This window comes from Aspergillus fijiensis (genome assembly GCF_003184825.1).
Source record: "Aspergillus fijiensis CBS 313.89 unplaced genomic scaffold BO72scaffold_86, whole genome shotgun sequence".
NCBI classification, from domain to species: Eukaryota; Fungi; Ascomycota; class Eurotiomycetes; order Eurotiales; family Aspergillaceae; genus Aspergillus; species Aspergillus fijiensis.
The window spans coordinates 31,392-57,946 of NW_024469062.1; the positions used below are offsets into that span (position 1 = coordinate 31,392).

Sequence of the window (26,555 nt, forward strand, 5' to 3'; positions counted from 1 at the left end):
TGATGCCCTCCCGAGTCCCAACTTACCGATTATTCAATCTTCAATCACAACCCAGTCATCTTCGTATCATTCACTCACTCATCCCCCCCTAACACAATGCAACACGGGAGTCAATGGTCTCACAGCTCGGACCAATTATGCAGATCGCCGATCGCCCTGTGATCCGAGGGCGGCTGTCAGACATCCAGGGCTTTTTTGGAAGGGGTTTCAGCCCAGCAAGCCCGAGTCAGTACTGACTAACTTACCGACTAATCTCCAGATCCGGGGAAAAGCAGGGACTGCCACCGACAGGACAGGGTCCAGTCCCTGAATAATAATAGCGAGCAGATGGCCATCAACTTACTTTCCACTGACTACCCTCCTTCCAGGTCCCTTCCTTCTCGGTGGTCACTGGTTGCATGTCATTCTTTCTGCCCATCTGGCATCTTTCCACCCCCCATAATAATGCCAATACCAATGCCAATCCCCCTCGCTGGATGTTCCATAAATACGACTCTTGGCTGGTCGTGCCAATGCCTCCCTTGGCACCCTTGGCGTCTCAGTCCGTCCAACAATCCACACCCCCCTGAGTTGAGCAAACCTGCTTTTTCTTCCCTGATGGTTGCCTGCTGCTGCTGCTGCTGCCGCTGCTGTTGTTGCCGCTGTTGCTGCTGTCGTCCGTCCCTTTCCTCCTCTCTGAACATTCCTCCACATTCACCCCGAGGCGACATACACACGCCACGCCCACCATGCGTGCCCTATCGCGCTACCTTCACGAGCTTCCAATTTGGCTGTGTCTGGCCAGTAGCCTAGCCCAGGCCAATCTTAACATCCAAGTCAACGATGCTGGTAGGTGCCCCGAACCCTCAATGAACCGCAATTGTTCCGCTCATCCCGCGATGCTCTGTAGACTCCCTCGCGACTGCCGGCACGGCCATCGCCGACCCCATGATGACCTTCTACCAACAAAATCAAACCGAAGGCATCCCCGGAAAGCTCACCGACACCTGGTACGTTGCCGGCAGCATGTTCATGACCCTCATCCAATTCTGGCAGGCGTCGGGCGTCGATACCTACAACTCGGTCGTCTCGCATGACCTGATGTTCCAGGCCGGCGAGAACTACGACTTCTTCTCCGCCAATTACAGTCAGTGGCTGGTATGATCCTCACTTTCCGGCATGGTGGTTCCCTTGGGCAGAGCGGGACTAAATAAATATCAACACAGGGTAACGATGATCAAATGTTCTGGGGTTTGGCCGCGATCACTGCTTCCGAGGCTGGCCTACCCGAGCGTGATGGCAAACCGTCGTGGACCTCGTTGGCACGCGCCGTGTTCAACATGCAGGTCAATCGCTGGGATAACGAGACCTGCAACGGAGGCATGCGGTGGCAGGTCTGGCCGTACCAGGCGGGGTACACCATGAAGAACGCCATCTCGAACGGAGGCCTATTCGAGCTGTCAGCCCGACTAGCCCGCTTCACCAAGAATGAAACGTACGCTGAATGGGCGGAGAAGATCTGGGACTGGTCCTCGACGACCCCACTGCTGAACACCAACCTTACGATCTGGAACATTGCCGATTCGACGTCCAATGAGGCCAACTGCAAAGACGCGGGTAACAACCAGTGGACTTACAACTACGGGACGTATCTATCGGGAGCGGCGTTCATGTACAACTACGTACGTACTGTGCGGGCGGCAAGTTGAGAGATTTTGCTAATATGTGTGTTAGACTAATGGAAGCGCTGTATGGGAGGAGCGCGTTAGCCGCCTGCTCGATTCAACCTTTGCGAAGTTCTTCCCGACCCAGTTTAGCAGCACCAACTACGGCAATGGCTCGGTTCTGTCGGAAGTGGCGTGCGAACCGATCTTATCGTGCGATCGCAACCAGCTCTGCTTCAAGGGTTACGTCGCCATGTGGTTGGCGTTCACGGCGATCCTGGTGCCGTCCAAGAGGGATCTTATTGCCCCCAAGCTCGCAGGGTCCGTCGAGGCCATTGGATTGCAGTGCTCAGGTACGGCTGATGGGATGAGCAACTTGTGCGGCGTGCGCTGGTACCAGCCCTCGTGGGACGGCTCGCTGGGACTTGAAGTCCAGATGAGTGCGCTGGGCGGCGTCACGTCCCAGCTGATGCTGCTGGCCAGTCAATCGCCGCAGACGATCGACACCAACCCCAATGCCACAGAGCACCACATTGACACGAGCGCCGACGAGAAGAACCCGTCAGAATCGAAGCCCATCACGACGGCAGATCGCGCAGGCGCGTGGATTCTGACAATCATGTTGGGAAGTGGTGCGATTGGATGTGTGGGTTGGCTAATCAAGACACAATAGTCTTTCTTTTTGTTGGGTTTGTTTCCAAGGAGTTGCTGTTTCCGATTGGGTGGTCTGTATACCACATTGTTTTGTGTCTCTGTTTCTTTGCCAGCATATTCTTCCAAGATCCCCCCTATAGAAGCCAATCGAGTTGTATAGTCCGAGTCTTTACACGTCATGATCATGATGGTGGTGGTGTTTCTCCATTTCCACCGGCCACTTCTCCAAACTCTCATACCACTGCAACCCCGAAGCCCAGAGAAACGCCCACGACCCCCAGAAGGTCGCCAGACACGCCTGATACTGCATCCCCACCAGCCCGAACACGCCGCACAGGGTGAAGCCGACTCCGCCCACCAGATTCCAGACCCCGATATGCCACCCCAGCACCCGCCACGCGGGCCGATCCCACCGCTCCTGCGTCTCGAGCGTGAACAGCCCGCCGCTGACGACGAAGCACACCCCGCCCACGACCTGGGGCACCCAGTACACCCCGTCCGTCAGTGGGGGGCTCATGTGCCCGAGGATGCCAGGGAGGCCGGTGAAGCCCGCGATCCAGAAGATGGTGGCGCCGACGAGCTGGGCGAGGGAGGCCAGGAAGCCGAGGTCGTGGAGGTAGTGGTTGACCCTTTTGGAAGTGCGTTGGGGGCGGGAGGCGGATGTATTGGTGGTGGTAGTAGCAGCTCCCGCAGAAAAACCGGCCAGGGCAGTGGCAGTAGCGGCCTTCTTCCTGCCCGACGACGACGATGACGATAACAGTCCCTTCCGATTCGAATGATGACATGTACAGGTTTCCGTACTGGGGCGGAGGACGAGATTGCTAATCGCTTTAGTCGTATCTGATCCTCGTGGTGGGGGTGGGGGCTGTCCTTGCTGAGCAGTACCCCCAGTACCCCCGTCACTCTGCTCCTTCCCCATCCCCTTCTCCCCTAACTCTACCGACACCCCGGGCCCAGCCCCGTGCCTCAAAGGGTCCGCAGGGTCCGCAGGGTCCGAAGGGGAAACAGCAACATCCCACCCCCAACACCACCCCATCCCCAACTCCCCATGGTCATGGTCATGGTCATGACCCCCAGGCTGACCAGAACCCCAAGCCTCAACTACCAACCCCCAACTCCCCACCTCGAACACCGCCGCCCCCACGAACGCCGTCCACCCGCCGCCCGCGCCCTCCTCCCCCCGAAACACTGTACCGGGGTCCTGCAGCGGCAACCACACGAAGAACGCGTTGACGATCCAGATGGCGGAGCCGAGCGTGAAGGTGACGGCGATGAGGTACGAGAGGTCCCAGTAGGGGAAGGTGGTGAGCATGCTTTTGAGGGTTGCGAGGATGATGCGCGGGTGGGTGGTGGGGGGTTGCGGTGTTGTGATCACGGGCACGGGAACGTGGTGATGCTTTGGGGGTGCGGAGTCATGGGCTTGAGGAGGGGGGCTGGTGGGAGTGCTACTGGTGGTGGTGGTGGTGGAGATGCGGAGGGCGTGGCGGCCTTTGCGCGTGTCGCGAGAGCGCCAGAGGCGGTAGATCTGGGGGTGGGTTGGGCTGGTTGAGGACAAGGATGAAGAGGAGGATGAGGTGGTGGTTCGGTACGCGGCATGAGTTGGGTTGAGAAAGGGGATTGCGCCGGTGACGTGGGTGCGATGGAGGTGAAGATGATGATGATCGCCATGGCCATGGCCATTGAGGTGCTGATGGTGGTGATGGAGGAATAAATGCTCCGGCCCAAAAACGTCCCGACGGTGCATGGTGAATTCTTTCGATTTAAACAACTCAGGACAAAAGAAACAATCACAAAGGATAGGGAGAAGAAAACAAAACAGGGTTCAAGGTTGGCTGTCGTCAACAAACTGCACTAACTACCAAGCATTAGTTCCGTCCTAGTAGTCAATTTCGTGCAATGGCCTGATTGGCCCCCCGGTCCTGATAACTTAACAGTCACAGTCAAGTAACATAAGAGATGCATTATTCGCGGTATTCAAAGTCTTAACTCCTACCCACACAGACAGGGTCCGTTACCCTCCAGATATGCATGTGTGTGAAGCAATCAATAATCCTCCCCATCCCAAAGCATGTATAGATCCAGCCGGTAGTATAAATCCAATTCTCCCGTCTCCAGAATGCCGACGAGATCCCCACTTCAATCGCGGGCCCAAAGACTCTCACTGATGCGATTGCAAGTCCTTCACCACATTGTACAGCTCGTTCGCCAATTCCTCGCTTCCCGTCTACACACTCTATTAGCACATGCTTCCCTTTGGTCAATTCGTGGAAGGATACTCACCCGTAACAGAAGCGGAACCGATCGGCCCTCCTCCAGACTGGCAAGGTGAATCTGCTTCGACTTGGGCGGCTGGCCCTTTGCGTCGCCGACCGTCATACCCTTGAAGATGGGCGTGTTCAGCATCACCCGCAATACGCCGTCGGCACGCATGATCAACCGGGCCGCTTTCTTATCTTCCACCCCGTCCGTCAGCCGTACGTTGACTTTGAATGTGCCAATGCCGCGCTCCTTCCACTCCTTATTGCTGAATTGGAACAGTTTCGCTTTGCACGAGAAGTACGTCTTTTCATTCTCCTCGCCGGTTTCGACTAGACAAACGTTAACTCAGGGACCTCCCACTCCAGGGTTTGAACTTACTGGGTCGCTCAAAGAACCGCTCGTCCGTCTTGTCCTGCTCGAACTCGGCAGGACCAGCATCGGCCTCCTCTGCTTCTCCTTCCTTCTCATCATCTTCCGGCTGACCAAAAGCGCTAGGTTTCGAGCTGCCTAGCACACTGGGCGCCGCCGGAGAAGCGAAACTCGTAAGCGCACTCTTAGGCGCTGCGGATCCAAAGCCACCACTGAATCCCGCGAAACCAGATCCCAGGGAAGCGAAGCCGGACCCACCGGCTGCAGATGCAAACCCGGTAGCAGCGGTCTTGCTGGAGTCTGAAGGCGTCGACGATTTGAAGATAGAGGAGGAAGTCGAACTACCCAAGGTGCCGAAAGGCGATTGTTCCGACTTGGCGAACGCCGCCATGCTAGACGCCGCAAAGGCCGAAGATGATTTGGCTTCGCTGGGGTCGGAGGACTCTTGCTTGCTTGCACCCAAGACCCCGAAAGGTGATACGGCCGAAGTGTTAGCAAATCCGCTAGGGATTGAGGCCTGCAGACGGATTAGTGGATGTAAAAGGAACACAACTTTTCATGAAACACCTACTTTCTCCCGCTCCTGTGAATCATCCCGATGTCTTTTCTTCTCAGGTTCTCCCTCTGCAGCCGACTTCTCCGTCGCAACCTCCTTCTCGGTGGTGGACTGATCGACGGGTTCCGTGGTTTCCGCCGGCTTGGCCTCGTCCTTATCCAGCTGGTCGCGACTCCGCTTCTTCTTCGGACTCAGGATCTTGCGTGAGAGGTCCTCCGTGGACTGCGACGGCGCGTCGACGGTGACGACATTGCTCTCCTCCTCCCCCTCCCCCTCCTCTGTATTCGAGTCGCGCGATCTCTTCCGTCGATGACCCGAGTCCTCATCCATCTTCTCGGGTTGGTCCTCATCGAAAGACCGTTTCCGGCCTCGGCTGCTAGCTCGACTGGTCTCCCCCTCCTGCGGGCCGGCGTCGTCGTCGGCCTTGGATACCGAGGTGATGGATGTTTCCTTGAGCTTGTTGCGAACGGGGCGCTCTCCGCCGTCGTTATCCGATGCTTGGGAGTCGTCCGCGACTGAAGAGGAGAGATTAGTGGTCGTTCGCGGGCGGGTACTATATTTGAACCAGCTAGAACCTACCCTGAGCGGATATCGAGGGCTGGGGAACTTCCTCTACTACACGCGAAAAAATCTCTTGTCAGGATAAACACGCAATATGGAAACCAAGGTCGAATATGCTTGGAGTATGTACCTTGTGCCCCACCAGCATGCTGCTGCTCCGGCGCCATCTTCGATCGAGGTAGAGAATCCTGTGTTTAAATTGTAGCAAGCGCGCGGGGAGTTGACACAGCCGCAGCGTGTGTGTGTGTGTGTGTGTGATCGGATACTTGGATTAGGACGATTGGCGGGTGGTGACGTGGTGGACAGAAACCGGACCGTAAACAAACGCAGATTCTGTACTGTCTGAGATACAAGCAAAATCGACGTTAGCTTCCAGCAAAGCGAACAAATTAAAAAAAGCTGAAGCACGCCGGGGCCAGCAGAGCCCAAATTCGATCGGCCTAGGAGAAGGGCCGAGGCTTATCTGAGTCTGCTTGCGGGAAAGAGACGACTGGCTCTCTGCCCGCAGCATTTCTGGGCTGCGGGTGTAGGTAGGAAGGAATGGAGGGGAAACTCCTGATGTGATCGTCGCTCTCCATAGGCGGGGGAAGAGCCACCAACGACTTACCTAAAGATCGAACCTTCGAACCTCGTAGCGGGAGTGTTAAGGGGGGTTCTGGGTTTGCGCGGAGGTTGTTGAGGGTGGATTAGACGTCAGAGCCGGCTCACGATCGCCCGAAAGCTGCTCGATCCGTGGATAGAGAGTTAAGTGTGTTGAAGGATCCTGGGCGAGACGGGGCTGAGGAGCTACCGGCAATGATGGTAGCTGAGTTCAGTTGAGAGTGAAACGAACACCCAGGGGGGGGTAAAGTATAGAAAGAGAGAGAAGAAGAGAGCGACAGCCAGCGGTGTCGAGGGCGAGCAAGCAAGCGAGGTGCGAGCGGGTGAGTTGTTGTTGGAGGTCAAGTTGGAAGATGAGATGGCCCGGGCTGTTGTTGTGTTGGCGCCCTCCCCGGTTCCCGTCCGTCCCCGTTGACTTCCCTCCCGTCACCGCTCGCTTCCCCTCTACTACTATCATCAAGACTATTGGGATTAATTTCCCATTCGCAAAATGACAGATTGGCTGCAAACATTTTTCAGATAGAAAACGCTACTATGGAACAGAACAACACCAGAACAGTCCGTTCAATGGTCGGCCTCGACTGGAAACGACAACACAACCCCCCCCCCTCCGACATCCACCTCCCTCTACCTCTATGCCTAGCTTAGCTATAGTTCCTCCCTTGCTCAGCACCACACTCCCACCACCCCACCCAGTTTGAAGCCCGCATGCGCCCTCTCAACTGATAAAGCAGAGACATCCGATAGCCACATAGAACACAAACAATGGATAAACTGCAATTCCGACTCGGTTGCGCACCACTCCCGATCCGCCTAGGATACTCACGCCCGCCGCCAACGACCACGCCACCAGCACCAAGTAGACCGGTATGCGCGCAATGGTCGGCAGACCCAGCGCACTGAGCAGAGCCGCGATGACCAACGGGAACAATGTGTATCCAATGATACAGACCGACTGGAAGAAGGAGCTAGATCGACGAAAATCCCCCCGTTAGCACATGATACCCAAGAGGAAACAGAAAAACTTACATATTCCCACCCAGCAATTTAATCTGCAACGTCACCACCGCCTCACCGATCCACACAATCGAGAACACCCCGGAGAACACCAAAGACGACTGCTCTCCCTTGGCGCGCATCGACAGGAACATACTCAGCAGCAGGCAGAAAATCAGAGGTCCCCTAACCATCCAATTAAAGAATATTAGTATCGTAGTCCAAAACCACTCCCAGCTTTCCCGTAGCGCAAGGGGACAACCACAGAGAAAAAAAATGACGTACCAAAGATCCCAATCCCTCAACCCCTCACTCATACCCCCCTGCAACACGACATCAGCATCCGGCCACCTGCCCACCAGATTGCGAACGCCGCCGCCAAAGCCACTGGCTTCACCCCGTTCCGCCGCCGCCAACCCGCCTCCACCCCGCTGCAACATGCCGCCGATTAAGTACTTGGGCCACAGCACCTGCCGCATCTTCTCCCACACGGCGCGCAGGTCCCGCGAGAGGGTCTCCCACACGGTTTCGTCGATGGTACTCTGGGTTGCGCGACGATCCTCGCCGGGAATTGATGAAGTGAGGTAATTCCCCGCGAAGTTGCTGCTGCCACCGCCGCCGCCGCCGCCGCCGCGTGAGCTGCTAGATGCTTCGCCTTGGATGTTGCCGCGGAGCGGGGTCCGGTCGGTAGTATCATGGAGGGGATCATCGGCTTCGATTGCTAATGCTTTCAAAAATGCGCGATGCGCGGGAAAAAAACCGCGCGCGCGCGTTGGGAGTTAGCTGTTGAATGCCCCTACCAAGGACGTCCCCGGACCACCGTGTTTGATGCAAACTCACCCTCGTCGGACTCGATCATGTCATCATCCAGAATGGATTCATCGTCGTGGAGATCCCCGTGGGAGTAGAGGGGTTGTTGTGCGCTGGCCATGGCTGGCAAAGTAGGGGGGTGGTGGTATATCGTGAGCTACAAACAACGGGGGGGGGACTCGTTATAGGCTCCGAGAGGGAAAGCTCAGGAACCGAATCCGAGGACAATAGAGGGAGAAAGAGGAGGATAGTCACTGCAATCACTGCACGTTCGCAAAGTTACCGGTGGATCACCTGGACAGTCCGGCTGTACCCAGAGAGAAAAGAGATGGCGAGCAGGAACAAGAGTATAGCTCGGATTGAGTGAAATGGGAATGGAATGATTGATTGCTCTTCGGGCCGGTTGTTGTGACGGACGGAGGAGAGGCTAGAGTGGCATTCATTCCATTACGTACGCACTCCACGGGCTGAAAGCGGCAGGCGGAAACCCTTCCCGTCCGATGCGATGGTCTCGCTATCTCTATCAATCTATCAATGCAATGAAATAATTCTCCGATGGACAAGACTGATCAATGTGATGTAGAAATAGACTCTGGTACTTTTATTCACACCAAGTAACTGCCTCCTATATACCACCGATCATCTATACAGAAGATGAAAGAAGCATGCAATTGTTGTACAAACAAACAAGACCTATATACCAACGCCCTGGAAATGCTATAGATGACAAAAGTACATGTTTGGGGGAGGTGATGATGGTTCTATACAGTGCCGAGACTAATCCGCCTTCACATCGGCTACCTCTGTCTTTTCTTCCACCTCCTCCTGCGGCTTCTCCTGCTTCTCCTGCTTCTCCTGCTTCTCCTGCTTTTCCTGCTGCTTCTCCAACTTCTGGTCAAACGCTTCGACCTGGCTGGCAGTCGCATCCACGCGAATATCGCGAATATGCCTGTTGATCCGGGCATGGGAGTATTTCTTAAGCATGCTTCGCTTCTCCTGCAGATCCGCAAGGAGTTCTTTACTCAAGAAGTTCTTGTTTCTGTGCCGCTGCACCAGCTCGTCAATCACTCGGCCTGTCTCGTTCATCGCCTGGGCGATTTTCGAGCCATAGAGCCCGAAGGTCGAGTCGCGATTGTGAGGCGGAGGGAGGTCCGCAGTATCATATTCCTCCGTCTTCGGGAGGTACGGTAACGTGGCTTCGTCCAATTTCACGAGGTGAGGGAAGAGTTTCTTGACGGCGTGCAGCTGCAACCCCACGTACAAGCTCCGGCCCTTGTCCTGGAAGTTGCTCGCCCGAGCCTTCCAGGCACCCTCCAAGCCGAGCAACGACAGCAGAAGCTGGGGGTTCTCCTTCAGGGACTGGACGAGATCGAGGTAGCCCACCAGAGCACGCGGCTCCGGAAGGACGAGCGCACTCTCCATTATATCGAGCATCTCGTCGGCCAGTCGCAAGATGTTTCCATTGCGGGTGTCGCGCCGGCAGACACTCATCGCAATGTGGAAGGTTTTGGGATCAGTGATCCCAGCGGGCACCATCTGGTCGCGGATCACGGCGATGGCTTCCCGGGTCGATCGGCTGTAGCGGAGAAGACGCAGGTACTGGTGAATCGCCGCCGCGTCAGGCTTGATCAGGTCCGCGTGACCCTCGCGCGTTAGGTATTCCCAGTACTGTTTGCCAGGTCGCATTCCTTGCACCATGGTTAAGCAGGCCTCCAGCACCACGTCAATCTCTCGGTTACCGAGGGTAATCAGGGCTGGGGCTGAAGAGCCGTTGGCATCGCTGACAGGATCGAACAAGTGGTCGAAGTTCTCCTGCTCCTGCTCCTGCTCCTCCTGCTCCACGATTTCCGATTCCGATTCCTTCGTAGCCTCGGTTTCGATTGGCTCGTTGTTGTGGTTCACAAAAGGCAAATAGTCGGCATTCGGCTCGTCACGACGCTTCCCATGCCGCTTGTTGGCCCACTTGTCTTCGTATTCCTTCTCCGGCGAGGGCTTGTTGGCGAAAATGGGCAGTCCCGCCGTCTGGTTGTACAGAGCCAGCACCTCCCAGCAATTGTAGTCGCTGAACGCATTCAAGAGCAGCTCAGCCATCGAATGGACCAGGTGGTTATCGAGCTGCAGCTGACCTTTCTTCCAGCGGTAAACAACATCAGCCCAAACCCGCTTGCCTTCAGTGATGGCCGTCTTCCTCTTCTCGCAGTGCGGGCGGACATGTTTGGAGGGGATATCCTGCGTGCTACGCTCCAGGCGACTCTGAATAGCGCGCAGAATGATCGTGTAGGTGTGAGCGTTGGGTGACCCGGGCCCTTCCTCGGGGAGATCTCCCGCAACCCGCCACAAGGTATCCATGTCTTCCTGGAGCCAGCAAACCTTGAGCATCGCATTGCTGTGGATGATATCCCGCTCCACGTCCGGATTCTCCTCAATAGACCGATATACACGCATCGCGGCGTCCACATTCTTCGCCTTCTCCCGTGGATTATAGATACTGAACCCATTCATCATGATCGTATAGGTGTGGGAGTTGGGTCTGCGGCCACGTTTTTTCATCTGCGCAAAATTGCAACAGTCAGCGAAAGCCCATCATCCACCTTCAAACCAAGACCCGCAAAGCAGAGATCCGACCGTCGCAAGACACCGTAGAAAGAAGACTGAAAGGGGAAAGCACAACTTACATCCGTGTAGAACTTATACGCCGCCATGGTCGCCCCCTGTTTCATGCAATACTCAAAGATGTGATTCCAGGCCACCATGCACTCCCGTCCTTCCTTCTGCGCCGCGCGCACCAGCGCCGCCGCCATGATGATCTCCCTCGCCTGCAGCAGACGACCTACCCGCTCCGCCAGCCGCTTCGGGTCCGGCAGCCACTTCAGCTCCATCTCCACCTGTTTCTGCGTATGTCTGTCGCCCAGCAGCGAGGCCTCCTGCATCCGGAGCCGGGGCGAGGTACCGACCTCCGCGACCTTGAGCAGCAACTCCTGCAGCTCCTTGTTCTTCTTGGAGACGGCCGCGGGCTGGTTCGGCTTCGACTGGAGCTCGAGGAAGCCATTCCAGTATTTCCGGACCACTGCATCGGAGGAGGCGGCTCTGCTCCAGCTCACGGGGGTCGATGTGGGGCTTTGGTGCGACTTCTGTTGTTGCGAGGCAGGGAGAATGGCTCGCCGAAGGCATTCAGTGTTGCTGGTGGTGGTGGTGGCGGCTGAGGAGAGGGTGGTGTAGGCGTGATTGCTGCCGACGGTGGTGGTGGTAGTGGTTTTGCTGTTCCGGGCGGCAGCTCGAGCGCATTGCGCACTGAGTGGAAGTCTCATCGCCATGCTCCGTCTAGCAGCAGAGTTCGCTTGTAGAAAGCGCATCGGTGGAGCTTTGGGGGTTGTGATTTCAGTGCACCAGCATGGAGGTAGGGTCGGGAGGGAGGGTTAGATTCGGATTTTCGTCTGATCCTCGAAGCGTTGGGAACCAGACGTTATGGATTTGAGTCGACTTCAGATATCCCAGCAGTGACGGTGGCGATAGGTCCCCAGAAGATTCCGCGTGTAATGGGAGGCTGAGTGGTGAGGTGAAGGCCGGAGACGCGGCGCGAAAAAAAAAATTGCGGAAATGAGGCAAAAGTTGGAGATATCTATTGCTTTCTTTTTTTTTTTCTTCACCCGAACAACGAAAGAAACAAGGGAATGGCGTCCAGTCTATTCAGGAACGACAGCTCCTGGCGACAATAACAAACTTTTCGATCTCAAGAAATTTCATAAGTATAACAAGACAGAAAAGAAAGAGTGTTGTTGAGTGCAGCAACGAGCTCCGGTATCTGGACCGCAAACTCCGCGGTGTTCTGAATCTCGGGTTCATTTGAGCCCAGCTAGTCCAGAAGAGGTTAGATTACTGGTCACTTCAGAAGCGGTATGTTACTCCGCTTCCGAGAGGTCCTGCCTGGCCATGCCCACATTAATGCCTGAGGCAGAGTTGCAAGTATGGAGTCATTTCCTCGTAGTCGCTAGACCGCGCCGCAGCGGGCGCCAGCAGCAGCCCGTTGCAGTACCACAGTGGGTTTAGTCCCGATAGTAAGAATGCTCTAGCGTTACTGAATCTGCACTAGTCTAACTGTTTAGGAGATTCAAAAGGCTTTTTTACTATTTTGGCAAAATCGTCTTTTCCTGTTAGGGCCATTTTACTCATAGTACCACCTAGCCTAGTACTATGACTATGCGGCGGTACGCACTAACTCACTAAGTAAACCTCAGGCAGCAGTTTCCGCCCGATAGGCTCTGGGGCTCTCGGACGCTCAGACATTTCCACCCCCTCCCGATTCCTTTCCGCGCGCCGCTCCGGGGAGGGGGGGGGGGAGAGGGAAGGGCCGTGTACTAAAAGTATGTAAGCATCTAGTAACTTGGAACGGAGGGTTCAGGTACTCGCTAGTACTGAGCGAGGGTGCACTAGTAAGGCTTAAGCTCTTCCCAATCCCAACCTGTACCATTCCCACGCTCGGAGACTGCCGCTGACTAGTCGACCAAAAAAAAAAACAAAAACCTTCGATTCGGATCTCATCCAGGAACCCTTAAATCCCCCCTCCTTAGCTTAGCTCAACTTCCAGGCTGACCTCCCCGACCCCCCAAGACTACTACGCATGTAAGTAAATAAACGGTTGTTTCAGCGCCCCTCTGGAACTAAATCACCCGGCCCGCATTAAGACAAGACCGCGCCTAGATCCCTTCACCCCGATTAGCCTCTTTTCCAATTCCCGGGATTTACTCTTAACATCCGAACCATGCGGGCAGTAGATCCTGTATATGCTTTCCGGATCGAATAAGTCAACCCGGGACCTACAGTAGCCCGCATCTTTCTTGATCCTGTACGACAGGACTAGTGACTCGCCCTACGGCACAAGTACTGTAGTCACCCCACGCTAGTCATCCAGATACATAGTAATCGCACGTTGCCTGCTTCATAGCGCCGACCGAGATCCCACTAACACAGAAACTATGAAATACATGCAAAATTAATGATCGCTGATTTCTCGCCTAGTCTTTCCTGGAGCGTCGCTCGCTATCAATCCCACGCATGTGACCAAGATGGCCAATGTTGTGACTACAAGAGATTTGGGCCGACACTGAAGCCACCCCTATCAATAGGCACATGAGCAAGTAGGTGTCATTGATACCAGGTCCTACTGGATTCACCAGGATCAGTAGATCATTGAGAAGATATGAAGGAGGATGTAGCAAACTCAATGAATGGCTGCAAGACTTCGACCATTAGGTCATGACCAAGAGAGAAAGGGTATGAATATGAATTTTGCACAGAATCGGGGACCAACACCCAGGGTAATATAAAGGCTGGTCGAAGCGAAATGGACACTGAAACTGCAGGAACACAAAAGCTGAAGATCAGGCATCACAGCAATAAGCCACATACAACATGAAAGGAGAAAGCCGTATGGAGACAATGAGGCGCGTAATTCACAGGGGTAAAACTAAGAAAAAAGATACAGCTCAGATAGTGCAGAAAGCCCCGCCAGATATCCCAAACCACATTCCCATAACCGGTATTTGTTCAGGGAACATGAGACAACGAACCCCTCAATTAGACAATCTCCTTTTTTGGTTTCTCATGCGATCTAACTCAAAAACAACATAACTGGAACAGGAACGTAAGTCGCAGGGCCACTCTTGTTTGACTGGAGCAATCAAGGCCTGGAAATGGTATCATGTGCGAAAGAACTTAAAGAAGGATTAGATCCGGGATGGCGATACGGGATTAGGAGATATTGTATTAGAATATGCAACCTGAGTCAAGTAAGGGAAGTTGAACATCTATTGCGGGTAGCTGGTCGATTGGGTTTCTGTGAAGCCATCATCGATCAGCTACAGACCTTGTAGAGCAAAAGACCCACAGACCTCCTGCGGCGGATATTTTCCTCGGAGAGTCAAGAGTCACCGAGTCATTCGGGTATGATGGTCGTAAATCTCTTTTTAAATCATGATGATGTTGTGTTTTTTTTCTCTCTCTTTCTGTCGCGGTCTCTCATGACTCCTCATAACCTCCGGTTCTGATAATGCAAAACATAACGATGGACATGACTACTTACGTGGCTGGTACACTTGACCCGCTTGCCCATAGGGGGAGTGAGGGTAATTGGGAGGGTAGGCCATCTGCCCATTACCCTGGTAAACCATGCCACCAGCAGCCGCTCCGTACTGCCCGGGCACCTGGCCATCAGCAGGTTGGTATCCGATCGGAGGGAGTTGAGGCCGAACACCGCCGGGGTACGCTGGCGGTTGGCCACCCTGGGCGGGATCCGCAGGGTTGGGCGCATCCACTGGGTTGGACTGAGCAGCTTGGGCGGCGGCACGCTCGCGCTCCTCAGCGGCCTTGCGCTGAGCCTCTTCCTCCTTCTTCCGAGCTTTCCATTCCTTGCGAATTTCCTTGAATTCTGTTTCAGGGAGGTAAATGTCAGCAAAGTGTGGCCGGGCAATAAGACATGAAGAAGGGTTGGGGAGAAAGAAGTCAAGTATCAACGGGAACCACCGCAAGGGGAAAGCATAGAGACATGCCATGGTGGGCAGAGAGGCTAAACACGCTTAACCTCCGCGCCGGCTTGTCACGCTACTGCGATCCGCGGCGCTAACGTAGTGTAACACGACTAGCGCGTGCCACCCGCACTAGCCCAATCGAGCTATTTGCGACTAACCAAAACAACGCCTCTGCGACTCTCCCCGAGACTGCGAAAGAGCGCCGAGAACAAAAAAAACAAGACCAAAAGACACAAAAGAGACACCAACTCACCCTCAGGTGTACGCTTCGCACCATGCGATTGCATCGTCACATGCGCATTCAAGTGATTGAGAGTACCGTAGGCCTTCTCACATCCATTCCAACCGCACTTGTACATACGCTCAATCTCCTCATATCTCCGGCGAGGGCGTTTGTGTTGTTGCGCGCCGGGAATGGGAACGAATGAGTATACCTAGAGAGAGAAAAACAACCAAATGAGCTTCTGATCAAAAACATCATGAAAACAGATGAAATAGCGCGCCCGCTTCCCACACCCCCAAAGGCCGGATAGTTCTCTTTTTCGCCGCAAACCCGATCACGCGGGAGGCATCCAAGACAACCGTTCCACGCAAGTGCGCAAGCCTTAGGAAACAGACGCCAAAATCATCAAAAACATACCTGGCCAGGGCGCGGCCCTGCGGTCGCAGCAGGGGAGGCGGGACCAACCGTTGTGGCAGGAGCGTTATATGGTCCAGGAAGACCGTGTTGATTGTGTCCATAACCATGCGACCATTCCGGACGCCCATACATCTGAGGAGGGGGAGGAGGGGGGTGACCCTGGTATTGAGCCATGTCATGGCCCTGCGGCTGATAAGGCGAGTAAGGAGGAGGATAGGTGGGGCTAGAGGCCGCGATTGAGGGATCTATAGGAACGTCTGCGTCAGACTTCACGTTCGTGTGATGATTGCGTGGGTCATGGTGTTGCCCATTATTGAGGGTGGTCATGGACGGACTTGTTGCTTGAGCCATACCTGCCGCACCACCGGCCTGGGTGTTGGGGGCGTGATGGTACTGAGGTGGGCGGGCGAGGTATTCGGGATAGGCAGGGGAGCGCGCGGCGGCGGGTTGGCTCAGACCGTAGTCCGACTGAGGTGTGTTGGATGAAGAGATGTTGGCGGCGGGGCGGACCTCGGGTTGAGGCGTGTACTGGGAAGTCGGGCGAACCTCCGGTTGAGGAGTGTATTGAGCAGTGGCAGCAGCAGAAGCCTGGTCTGCAGCGGGGAGTTCAGAATGATGAGTCGCGGCAGACAGTGGATATGGAAAGTGCGAACCTGACTGCGCGTACTCCGAAGCAGGTCTGTTGTCCATATAATACAAATTTGGTCGCAACTACCGGACCAAGATATCCCTGAACGATTCCTCCGAACTAAAAGAGAAAAAAAAAAGCCTCGCGTGCCTGTGCAGACGCGTCGAGATGGACACAATGAGCTTTGTGGCTTGCAAACAAAACAAGATTGGACAAAAATCAAGAGGAGAGACAAATCGAGGAAAAGAAATGGTAAGAAAGAGAAAGATAGGCCGAGAGGTAATAAATTGAGGGACAGGGGAGGAGAGAAAGAGGGAGAGAGAGAGAGAGAGAGAGAGAGAGGGTGTGTGCCAGACTGGTCCCGAGGAGATCTTGACGACCAGACCAGATCTTGCGCAATGACGGCTTCTCTTTCTCTTTCAGTCCCTGCTCTTTTTCGTCTTCGTCGTCTTCTTCTTTTTTTTTGTTTTTGGGGATTTTTTTCTGTCCCTTCCACTGAAGGTCGGCAATATGTTGGAACGTACTATTAGATGACTCTGGGAGGAGTTGACTGAATTGTAACAATTCAACCGGTTGTATTGTGATCGAACGGAATCGAGGCAGTCGTAGGGAATCGGTTGGAAAAGGATCGACGCGTAATAATGGTCGCGTATAATTGCACACTCCCGAAAGGCTGAGATAAAAGGGAAATGGAGAGGGAATATTGATACGGACAGGGGGGTTGTGATTCAAGGGAAGAGAAAGAAAAAAGAAAATAATAATCGAGCTCGGATAAAGACAGAAAGGTAGAAAGGTAGGGGAGAGAGAGAGAAAAGAGTATTGTTGTCTTTAGGGAAGTTGATGGTACTGCTGGATCGTGATGCTTAATTGCCTTAGTCGCCGTGTTAGGGTGACGGAGAATGGGCTTGCAGGTGGCGGTAAGCACAGCAGCACGAGGAACCGGCGGGAGGATTGAAAGGGACGGTCCTGTCTGCGCTCGGGCAAGCTTTGGGGAGAGGGGAATATAGAGGGTTTAGAAAACAGCCAGGTCAGGGCCAAAATAGTCTGTTCGGCCAGGACGAACGAGAATGGAGACACGATCAAATAAATTTCCACCAGCGCAAATGCGTGATAGCGCAGGAGCCGATGTCTCGATCTAGCTTGGTGGCAACGCCAGTCGCACAAGTCACCCTAAAATCAAGACGGATAGAGAAGAGGGGAGGAGGGGGGGGGCCTTGAGGAGGGGAAGGGGGGGGAAACGTAACTAAGTGGGAGGAGGGGTGTGGGAAATGGTTCGACTCGACCCGGAAAAGAAAAACCTGAGCAGAAGAAGCGGCCTAAAAGGCTTCGGAGAGGACGAAGCAAAGAGGTTATTCGGCAGGAGGAAAACCGCCTGAGAGCAAAACACCTCGTGGGATCCGAGGGTATGGTGGAGCGCGTGGGCCCGTAATCTTTTTACGCTCTTTAGTAATGAAACGGAGTTGGAGGCAAAGGTTTTCAAAAGGGGAAAGGGGTGGGATGGGGGGAATTAGCCTAGAGAGAACAGACGTTGGATAAAAAATGATAATTAAAAAAAAAAAAAAAAAAGAAGAATAGGGAGAGAACCTTGAGAAAGGGAGTCATAGTCGACGGGCGAGGGAGAGAGGGGGAGAGAGAGAGAGAAAGAGAGAGAGAGAAAGGTAATTACTAGTATAAAGCGGGTATGTAAGCGGAAAACCACTAGTAAGGGTACCAGTACTGGTATGGTAATATCTTCGTCACTCATACTGGAGGGGCCGCCCGGAGGATTAACTCTTATTTGTCCTTTGTCTTGCTCCAGGAGCGGAGTGCTGCCGCTTTGTGGTGACGGGTCCGTTGCCAGTAAAGTAGTCCGACCCACTCCTTTTCCTTTTCGTGGATTTTTATCAGGACCCCAAAAAGAGTCTCTGGTGGTTAACCAAGTTGCTTGTAATAATTTCTCTTTCAAATGGTTACTCTGTTGGATGGATGCGAGCGATGCTATTCATTCATTTCTTTTTCATTTGTATTTCTTTTTTTTGTACCCCTCTCTCACTCGCTTTTGTATGGCCTACCGGCTCCTCTCTTTGGCCCCCCCCCCCTTCCCCTCAATTGCTCGTCGATGATATCCCGGAGGAGGATGGTGGTGGTAGGTAGATAGGTAGGTAGATAGATAGGACAGCTGATGGTCACTCCTCGTAACCCCGGCTAAGCTTTCCTTGTCTGAATGTGCCTTCTGCTTCTCTTTACCTTTTCCCTGCTCTTTTGTCCCTAACTTACCACTCCTCTCTGTCTGTCAATTTCCCGTCCTTTTTCCTCCTAAGCGGCAGCGGCAGACTCCGCCGAAATTTGTGGCGAAATCAAGGAACAGGAGAAATCGACGACAATTTCAATGATTTTTTTTCTTCTCTTTTTTTTTTTGCTTGTGCTATTCTTCTCTGGTCCGTGATATCTTTCTTACCTTTCTCTATTCTATCAACCCCACCGGTGAATCTGTTGTGGCGTGGAAGCGTTATCCAAAGATACATACAATGTAGATATGAGGTTCAAAATAAACTTAGGGTACGTAGTCTAGTCGAGGATTAATGTTGATAGGGGTTTTAGAGCTTGGATAGTCTACCCGCGATTCGGGACGGACGGTGCGCGTGTCGAGTCCTGGCCGCAGGGAGGCTGTCGTGAACCTAGCGTGCTCTGCGCCCGTGGATACTCACCCAAGATCGTTGGTCAACGTCCGGGCTGCGTGGGTAGGTAATCTATTTAGTGGACAGGCGAAGATGGAGCTAGGAATGGCGTGCCCGAGGAACGGCCTGAACGGTCTAGGTAAAAGCCTCGATGACTAGGGGAAGAGCGGGTGTTAGTTAGTAGCGCAGCCCGGAGGAGGGGGAACGAAGCGAGTACCGCGTGCAGGGGTCCGTAGCAGAGAGGGAGAGAAGAGAGAGAGAGAGAGGCTCGACATTAATGTTACTGTATTTTAACGAGCTTCAGCCAAACACAAGACAGGTCTAGGCGATGGTAGAGGGGAAAGGGGACGAGATTGAGTGGCATGAGGTGATTAACCATAAACCAGAGATATTAATAAAATGAATTCATTCATTAAAACAAAAGAAAAACATTGCACTTAATCGTAGATAATGGTACAGTACTCATAGTACTCTCAATGCTAACAATAGCACTTGATTGACAGTCCAGAAACGGTGCAAAGACGGCGGCGGGTGATGCCGGCGATGGCTCCTCGAATATAAGCAAACTTGGGTTAGAGACCAGATATGGAGAGGGAGGAACGGGGAGGAAAAGTGGGAATGTTGCTTGACCAGTAACCAACACCAACCCCCATTATTTTTATTGTCCAGATGATGAATCCCAAGGTTGCGCCGGTCAGCTGTCGCGGACTTGCGGTACGGCCGACTTCAGGGGGGGAACCAGACCTCCAACCGAAGTATGGCCGTAGCAGTGCCAATGGGAAGCACGTCGTTTGGTGGACCCCCGGTTTCTGATAGTAACCACCTCCTATCGCTTGTCAATTGGACAGTTCTCTGTCGCTCACTCGACGGCCATTGTTGTCTTCCTGTTTGTAGACTAACATCCACCGTGCTGAACTCATACATCGCTTGTAGCAGGCATAAATAGGTGAATTGGGAAGCGGAATTAAGCGGATCAAATCCAATATGATGGATGATAGGCCTTTTTGCCTCGGGTGCAGTGTAACCGGGACAGTCATCCATGAGTTATCTGCTTGCCCGCGCAAGTCAGGAACGCGTCAGTGGGGAACACGAGGCTACCAGCCCAACCGATGTTAGGAATAGTCTCCCGTCGGACAAATTAGGCTCCTTACCAGCAGCCTACAATGGCACAGAGCGCACTAGTGGAATATCACGTATTCATCCTGCGCCAAACAAGCAAGATAGAGTCGGGCATGGATCAATCCAAGAGATTCGAGTCGAGTTCGAGGATTGCAAATTCTATGGGGGAGTAGGAAGGGGAAATGTATGATCCAAGCGACCGGAAGGCAGCCGTGAGAGGGGAAAAGCCAGCAGAAAATTGAATTGATGTTCGACTTCCTTGACGGTGGTTCGTACTTTTGTCTCTATCGCCTATTGGCATAAGAGGGAAGATCCTGTACCGGAGAAGACGCACCCACGCCTTGGTATTCCGCTCAGTAGGTTTGCGCTGTGTGCTCACAAGTCATCGGGGCATGTTGACGCGAGAATATTGACTATGCTGCTGCTCGTAGTCCAACCAGCTAATGGTTGTGCAGTTTGACAGATGATCAATGCTATAACCCATGCGATCGCATCTTCAGTGCGCATCTCGGTTAAGTAAAGTACTGTACAGCACATACACATTTCCCTTGGCTCCTTGGGACACACTGTGTCAGCGGGAGACACCCTTACGGTAGGAGGGAGGCTGGGGAGGGAGGGGAACTAAGCTGGGAAATCCACAGTGGACTCTGGAGTCTGGAGGGTGTATCCTGGGCTTGGCTGTACCTAAGCCATCATCATGAACTTTATCAGGATTTTCATTGGACTAGACTTCAAAGATTTTCATGACGGTGCAGCGAAGAGAAAGAGTGTGTGTGATAAGGTAGGGGACCAAATGGTTCAGCCCATCAGCAGATTACCGGGAGTACTCCGGAACAATCATCCCCCCAGCGAACGATTCTCGACGATTAGGCCTATTGTCAGTGTGGTTCGATTCGTTAATATCCAGAAGCAGGTCGTTCACCACACTGCAGCATCAGAGGTTCAGAACACAGTGAGGGTGGGCTGAAAACCGATTATCTGATAGGAAGGAAGGCCAGGCGCAGGCTGAGAAGCAAAAGGGGACGCAGGAAATGCAAGGCTCCAATCTCGGAAAGCCTCTCCTCCTTAAGCAAGTGATGATTGGCATCTGGTCTGGGTCTTCTCATACATACCCCGCGCAAGCGGGACCTGCTAACTAATCGACTGCCGGTGAAGGTGACAATCGCGGTTCATCAGGAAAAGGAGACTACGTTCCCAACTTGAAGGTGTTCTCTGTAGTTGATTGTCTTCTTGCCTTCGATAATCTGTTCTACATGCTGCAGTAGCCCTTCCATTCTCCTCTCGCCCCTCATGGTAATTTATCAAGTCTTCTATCAATAAGAAACAACCAGACGCGCAAAAAAGTGGAAGAACAGTTGATCAGAGGAGATCATAAAACAAGAAGAGTAGACCATAAGCCCGTAGGTCACAAGGCAATTATCATGCAATATGACTTTGTTTGAAGTGGATCGCGAGTATCAATAATATAACTTGTAACTTAACTTATCAATTTCCAGTGCTCCGCAGGCAATGTAAACCCTCCTCCGTCCAGGACCTCAGGCATACGGGCAGTCAATGGATGTCGAATTACACCCAAAGCTGAGTGACAACCACAGCTCTAATCGATACCATCGGCTATCGAAGCTGCCCCAAACCACAACATCGGACGAAAGAACCTACCTTGGTCAATGCTCTATCTAGCTTGCCGGGCTCCTCAGTAGGCGTTCTTTCGAATGTCCATACATTTCTAACGCTGAGGGCGGAATCAAGCCTCCTATCCCCGGATATTACTCCGTATACATGGGGTAACTTGAATACAGAGTAATGATACCACATAGCTGGTAAGTACTGTACTTACGCGGTAACTGACCCTCGCTATGTAAGGCCTTAGTAAGTATCTTACTGTTTCGGATGCTGGCCGACTACCTTAAACTCAAGCGATGACTGCCCGTCGATCGGGACCTTTCCTAAGAGTGACTAGCCACCATGATTAGTACTGATGATACCTGACCCACAGACGCCCTTGGGGTAGCCCGCCCATAGCCAGACCAACAATTGAACAAGCAACCCTTCCTCATCGGTGGTGAAGCTGTGACCATAGACTAGCAGTAGTGTTCCCGGCACTGCAGTGATGAATGGGATTGTGAGGCTTGGGCCAACACAATGTCCTCCAGCTCAACCATGGGCTGCTTGGACACAATACCTTGATCGCCCTACTGCTCAGAGCAATGTTCTCAACAATGCAACCATAATGAGCAACGTGTGAGCGTATCGCTCTTGTAATGAATTTGCTATAAGTGTGGCTGAAGGCCCACTCTGACAACACATTGGCGAGAGAGCTTTCAGTGGTCGAGAGCGGCTCTCAAATCATCAATCGTTATTGTTCCCCGACGGACATCCATATGTACATGAAAGGGGCAATCTGCCGGTTCTGGCCCATCAATGATGTAGAGCTGCAGTGCAGCATCATTTCATTTCATTTCTTTTTTTTTCTCCTTCTTTTTAACCCACTCCATTGATTGCTTCATTCACCTCTGGCTTGTGATGGCTGTTGCTTGCGTGCTGCATAAACCACTTCCCTTATTCCGCATGGGATGCGCATACTGGCCGGTCTGCCAATGATAAGCGAGGTTGGTCTTTTCTCGCTTTCGGTACGTTCCTGACTCGCGGGGCCGATGGCTAAAGCTCCAGACTCCATACACTACTCCGTAACTTACTGTGCTCTGTGATCAGGCAGCATAACCACGGGCAGAGCTTCAAGCTACCTACCTGCCTCATCGCTCTAAGCCTTAAACGTGATCTGAAGTGCTCCACGTGCGCAGACTCGGAGTCCTGTAGTTGGCTAGTAGTTGACAGCGGTGTCTCACCAGATCAAGCGGCGGCCGCCCTGACACTTCCGAGGCGCGATACTATCCGGAAATGGAAGGTGGATAGCACAGCCTGGAGCTGGAGGAGCTAAAGATCCATTTGATGACATGAGCCCGTGTATACCACGTGACCACGCTTCTCTCCGCGGAGCAGAGCGCACCTGGCACCTGGCAGGGTCAAAATGATACCCATTCAGTATCAGTTAAACCGAACAAAGAGAGCCAGTGACCTAGTGCCCTCTCTCCTCATCTCGTCTCTGCATCCCTGTGCGTAGGTTCTCATATAAAGATCTGCTAACTAGATGCGCCGTTAATTAGTGGGTGTGGAGAAACATACCCCTGGACTGAAAGATGAACATACTACCTACACAGCATGCGTATCAAAGATGAAGGTAGGTTGTTTGGGGCATTGCTCGCCTGCCATCAGCTACCTGTGCTTGCTCAGAACATGGAAGACAGGACCACACAGCTACCATCTACCTTGGTGGACGGTCATGCGATACAATACCGAACCGACATTCGAATTTCAGAAGTGACCAGGGAGGACACTCCAGGATGGAAATGGACATCTTTCAGGTTTCCACACGGCTCTGCGGCTCTGTCTCCGAGCCTCGATGTGGATCGAAGAATGGAGCCATGGATAGGGTTGTTTGGCGCAGGTCGCTATGTTGATACATAAGTCTTGATGCCGGAGGAACGTTCGGAAAACGATTCGGGAATCGCCGCCCCCCATCTCTTGAATCCAGATGTCCCACCCAGAACAGTGGCAGGAAAGACAGCAAGGACGTCCAATGAGAGCATTATCGATTTCCTCTATGGTGAGTTTTTTTGAACCTCGATCCAGTCGGTAGTCACGCTAAGAGCAGCTTAAGATAGCTTGCTGTACAGCGATAGACCCAACCTCGGTTCCACTCTCGCCGCTCTCATGCTGTCTCACTGATGGGTGAGCCACGGAGAGGGTGGGCATGAGCTTGAGTTGGAGATCAAGTTAACAGCATATCGCGCGATCAGCAGCGCAATCAGACGATCCCACTTTGTTCCAACCTGCCGTGAGCATCTGGACTTATGGTAGAAACCAAAGTACAGTACGTACAGTACGTACGTAGTGGTATAGTTACTGACTGGCTCCGGGTCCGGCCCGGTTCTCGGACTGCCAAGCAGATTGTTGTACTCGGTAGGTGTATTCGACCAGACCAACAGCAACAACAATCTTAAGTGGGCCACCACTCGGGCGATCAACAAGTCATGGACGATGGACGTGATGGGAGGCTTTGCATCAGAGTCAATAAAATAATATCATTCTGCGCCAAAAAAAAAAAAAAAAAAAAAAAAACCAAATAAACAGGGTAAGAAGTCTCATCCAGAATAAAAGCACCAATAGGATAAATCAAGACACTTTCCCCAAGGTAAACATTACTTGAGCAAGCAGCAGCAGCAGCAACAGACCATGAACAGACAAAGACCACTGTTCAATTGTCGGGACTTCGCTTGAGCCATTCATTGACATGGTGAATGTCTCAAGATCGATATACCTACTGTCTTCGGCCGGAGATCCCGCCAAGAATTAGCTATTGAATCTGGACGACTCGTGAGGGTTTGTTCTCCTTCTCTATGGGGAGTCGCTATCCCTTTACCAGATTTGGCCCAATGCAGGCCCATCTTCAGCATGCCGTAATACCTCGACGCTTTCTGTCATGAGTAGTCTACAGAGTATAATCTATTTATGAGTATGCTGACGGTTTGATTACTTTTTGCCTCTCTACTTGCGTTGCTTTGCCACTATGGCGAAAGGTTACATGTTCCATGCATATTCTACGCCTGCTCTAAAAGCAGGTCAGGCTGAGAAGCGTGTCGGTCGGTCGGTCGGTCGGTTGGCGAGGCATGGACTAAGGTAGGTAGGTAGTAGGCATGGGCATGGGCATGGGCATTATTGGGGGCTAGCTGACCAGCGTCGGTTCATGCCATCCATTGTTTCTTATTACGTTAGTTCATACACAGTAAGTGGGTGGACTAGTCCTGTAGTGTCTAGGCTTTCCTTAAGCTTGAGCCTTGGAGTCTTTTGCTTTCCATATTATTATTATTATTATTATTAACATTCTTTTGTCGATTTGACACTATCGGCGGATATCCCGACTTCCGCATATTGAACCATCAGGACCGCCTAACAGTACCCGAGCCATAAACACAAGTAACAGCATACATACTTTCTATCTCTTTTTTTTTTTTTTTTTTTTTTTTTTTTTTACCTTCTTCCTCCCCGGTTCCCCTGACGTTTGTGACTTCGGCGTACCTCTAACCTGGTTGGGATAAGCGGGTATTTGCCTAAAGCTGCATTTGCTTCCAGGCCGCTGATTCGCAGTGGATTGGGAAAATGATCCCACTAGTGGTAGGCCTAGCCTAGCGGTATTTGACCGAGACCAAGGAGACCCAGTTTCCGGTACATAGTGATACTTACCGGTATCGTACTGTGGTCGAGATAGTTACAAGTACCCGCAAGAGCTTTGAGGTCCCGCTTACATGAACATACCTCACAAGTAAGTTAGTAACTAACAACTGTACCGTGACTCCGTACTCCGTACCCAACTTTCTTCCTTTGGGGCACACCGAAGGTACATTTCAATCTTCATCCCCTCTCCCATTCCTCCCACCCATGTCGCGGAAGACCTTGGCTTGCAGAAACCTGCATTGCTCGGGTACTTGATATACACTCTTCAGTCTTGCCATGGATGGTAAATGGTGTTAGGGGTCCCTTCCAATATGATTTATGCTGCCTGGAGCACCCCTGATGTTCGAATGACCACACTAAAGAACAACAGCAGCACCACCACCACCACCACCACCACCACCACCATCAAGACAACCACAATCATCAACCCCGAATAAGTTGACATATGGACCTCCTGACTCAGTCCACTCAGCGCAGATGAGGTGGGATTGACTTGACCCACATCTGGGAAAATCCGGAGGATTTGTCACGGTGGATTAATTACGCGATTATCTTACGGTAAGATAATGCCTACCACCCTGGATTCTCGCCCACCACTGCGATAACATGACCCTCTTTCCATTTGATCACGTTTTCCCTTTCATAATGGAAACTAGGTATTCAGCCGGAGTCCACTGTCGTTGTGCTTGGGTTGGAAACAGAAACATCTGTCTTGCTTCAACAGCTGACCATGCTCTCAAGCCAGCGAAACCATTAGGTCTCGGAAATGATACTCCACATCCTCCCCCGGGACCTTCTAAGACAAGCACGGCAATACGGTAGGAGAGCAAACCGGGCTAAAATCCTCGCAATCTCAAATCATGACTGATAGGCACCACCTTCTCCCCCCGCAGTTGAGCCTCTCTCCGACCCCGGACGGGCTTGGCCTCGCTCGCTCGCGGATCGGCAAATCTTGGTCCGGTTAGCATCTGGGGACAAGGCCCTCCTCCATCAACGAGGCAGCTGGCGAATTCTGGATGTCGCCATTTTTGCCGACCTCGGTTAGCAGTTATCAGCTCGCCAAAAAGTGACTCTCTCCTGGTACTCCTGCTGCATCCGAGGACTCCTCTGCTGACTTACGGCGCAACGCTAATTTGCCGGGGGAGAGGTCTCCGTGGGCAAGCGAAGTCGCAGGTTTGTCTGACGAGTTGACTCTGTCAGGCTCGCGAACGTTTACCTGATGGCACGATGCTCTTCCTCCGGGCGGG

General features: G+C 52.8%; 7 protein-coding genes across 7 annotated transcripts; 3 read left to right on the top strand and 4 right to left on the bottom strand.

The window, feature by feature from the left end:
• Nucleotides 1-649: 649 nt before the first annotated feature.
• On the top strand, nucleotides 650-2,391 carry BO72DRAFT_295644 (glycoside hydrolase family 76 protein). Its single transcript, XM_040940403.1, has 4 exons — nucleotides 650-828; nucleotides 890-1,137; nucleotides 1,206-1,661; nucleotides 1,714-2,391. The coding sequence occupies exons 1-4, from the start codon at nucleotides 729-731 to the stop codon at nucleotides 2,314-2,316; spliced, it is 1,407 nt and encodes a 468-aa protein (XP_040795924.1). The 5' UTR covers nucleotides 650-728; the 3' UTR covers nucleotides 2,317-2,391.
• Nucleotides 2,392-2,499: 108 nt separating this feature from the next.
• Nucleotides 2,500-3,840, bottom strand: BO72DRAFT_342785 (uncharacterized protein; the record flags this gene model as incomplete). Its single annotated transcript, XM_040940632.1, has 2 exons — nucleotides 2,500-3,143; nucleotides 3,387-3,840. Coding segments are annotated over 2 exons (1,098 nt in total), but the record flags the coding sequence as incomplete, so codon positions are not given.
• Nucleotides 3,841-4,455: 615 nt separating this feature from the next.
• BO72DRAFT_501457 (Ran-binding domain-containing protein) lies at nucleotides 4,456-6,209 on the bottom strand (the record flags this gene model as incomplete). The annotated part of the gene is made up of 6 exons (XM_040948983.1): nucleotides 4,456-4,521; nucleotides 4,578-4,885; nucleotides 4,935-5,442; nucleotides 5,497-5,996; nucleotides 6,061-6,096; nucleotides 6,173-6,209. 6 exons carry the CDS (start codon nucleotides 6,207-6,209, stop codon nucleotides 4,456-4,458), a joined length of 1,455 nt encoding a protein of 484 aa, XP_040795926.1.
• A 1,061-nt stretch (nucleotides 6,210-7,270) lies between these two features.
• On the bottom strand, nucleotides 7,271-8,756 carry BO72DRAFT_453197 (Yip1 domain protein). The gene is made up of 4 exons (XM_040945921.1): nucleotides 8,479-8,756; nucleotides 7,924-8,359; nucleotides 7,672-7,824; nucleotides 7,271-7,610 (listed from the first exon to the last, which is right to left on the bottom strand). Exons 1-4 carry the CDS (start codon nucleotides 8,567-8,569, stop codon nucleotides 7,361-7,363), a joined length of 930 nt encoding a protein of 309 aa, XP_040795927.1. The 5' UTR covers nucleotides 8,570-8,756; the 3' UTR covers nucleotides 7,271-7,360.
• A 469-nt stretch (nucleotides 8,757-9,225) lies between these two features.
• On the bottom strand, nucleotides 9,226-16,302 carry BO72DRAFT_472844 (uncharacterized protein; the record flags this gene model as incomplete). Its single annotated transcript, XM_040947167.1, has 6 exons — nucleotides 9,226-10,998; nucleotides 11,124-11,477; nucleotides 12,670-12,751; nucleotides 14,524-14,872; nucleotides 15,226-15,406; nucleotides 15,613-16,302. 6 exons carry the CDS (start codon nucleotides 16,300-16,302, stop codon nucleotides 9,226-9,228), a joined length of 3,429 nt encoding a protein of 1,142 aa, XP_040795928.1.
• Nucleotides 16,303-23,106: 6,804 nt separating this feature from the next.
• BO72DRAFT_453202 (uncharacterized protein) lies at nucleotides 23,107-24,004 on the top strand. The gene is made up of 2 exons (XM_040945922.1): nucleotides 23,107-23,160; nucleotides 23,224-24,004. Exon 2 carries the CDS (start codon nucleotides 23,236-23,238, stop codon nucleotides 23,539-23,541), a length of 306 nt encoding a protein of 101 aa, XP_040795929.1. The 5' UTR covers nucleotides 23,107-23,160; nucleotides 23,224-23,235; the 3' UTR covers nucleotides 23,542-24,004.
• A 1,508-nt stretch (nucleotides 24,005-25,512) lies between these two features.
• BO72DRAFT_501461 (uncharacterized protein) lies at nucleotides 25,513-25,745 on the top strand (the record flags this gene model as incomplete). The annotated part of the gene is made up of 2 exons (XM_040948984.1): nucleotides 25,513-25,555; nucleotides 25,606-25,745. 2 exons carry the CDS (start codon nucleotides 25,513-25,515, stop codon nucleotides 25,743-25,745), a joined length of 183 nt encoding a protein of 60 aa, XP_040795930.1.
• Between the last annotated feature and the right edge of the window lie 810 nt (nucleotides 25,746-26,555).

Coding starts and splice junctions, on each gene's coding strand:
- BO72DRAFT_295644 (XM_040940403.1), top strand. CDS start 729: ATGCGTGCCCTATCGCGCTACCTTCACGAGCTTCCAATTTGGCTGTGT. Junction 829..889: donor CATCCAAGTCAACGATGCTG/GTAGGTGCCCCG, acceptor GATGCTCTGTAG/ACTCCCTCGCGACTGCCGGC. Junction 1,662..1,713: donor CGGCGTTCATGTACAACTAC/GTACGTACTGTG, acceptor TATGTGTGTTAG/ACTAATGGAAGCGCTGTATG.
- BO72DRAFT_453197 (XM_040945921.1), bottom strand. CDS start 8,569: ATGGCCAGCGCACAACAACCCCTCTACTCCCACGGGGATCTCCACGAC. Junction 8,360..8,478: donor CATGATCGAGTCCGACGAGG/GTGAGTTTGCAT, acceptor TGAAAGCATTAG/CAATCGAAGCCGATGATCCC. Junction 7,825..7,923: donor TTGAGGGATTGGGATCTTTG/GTACGTCATTTT, acceptor TTGGATGGTTAG/GGGACCTCTGATTTTCTGCC.
- BO72DRAFT_453202 (XM_040945922.1), top strand. CDS start 23,236: ATGCGTATCAAAGATGAAGGTAGGTTGTTTGGGGCATTGCTCGCCTGC.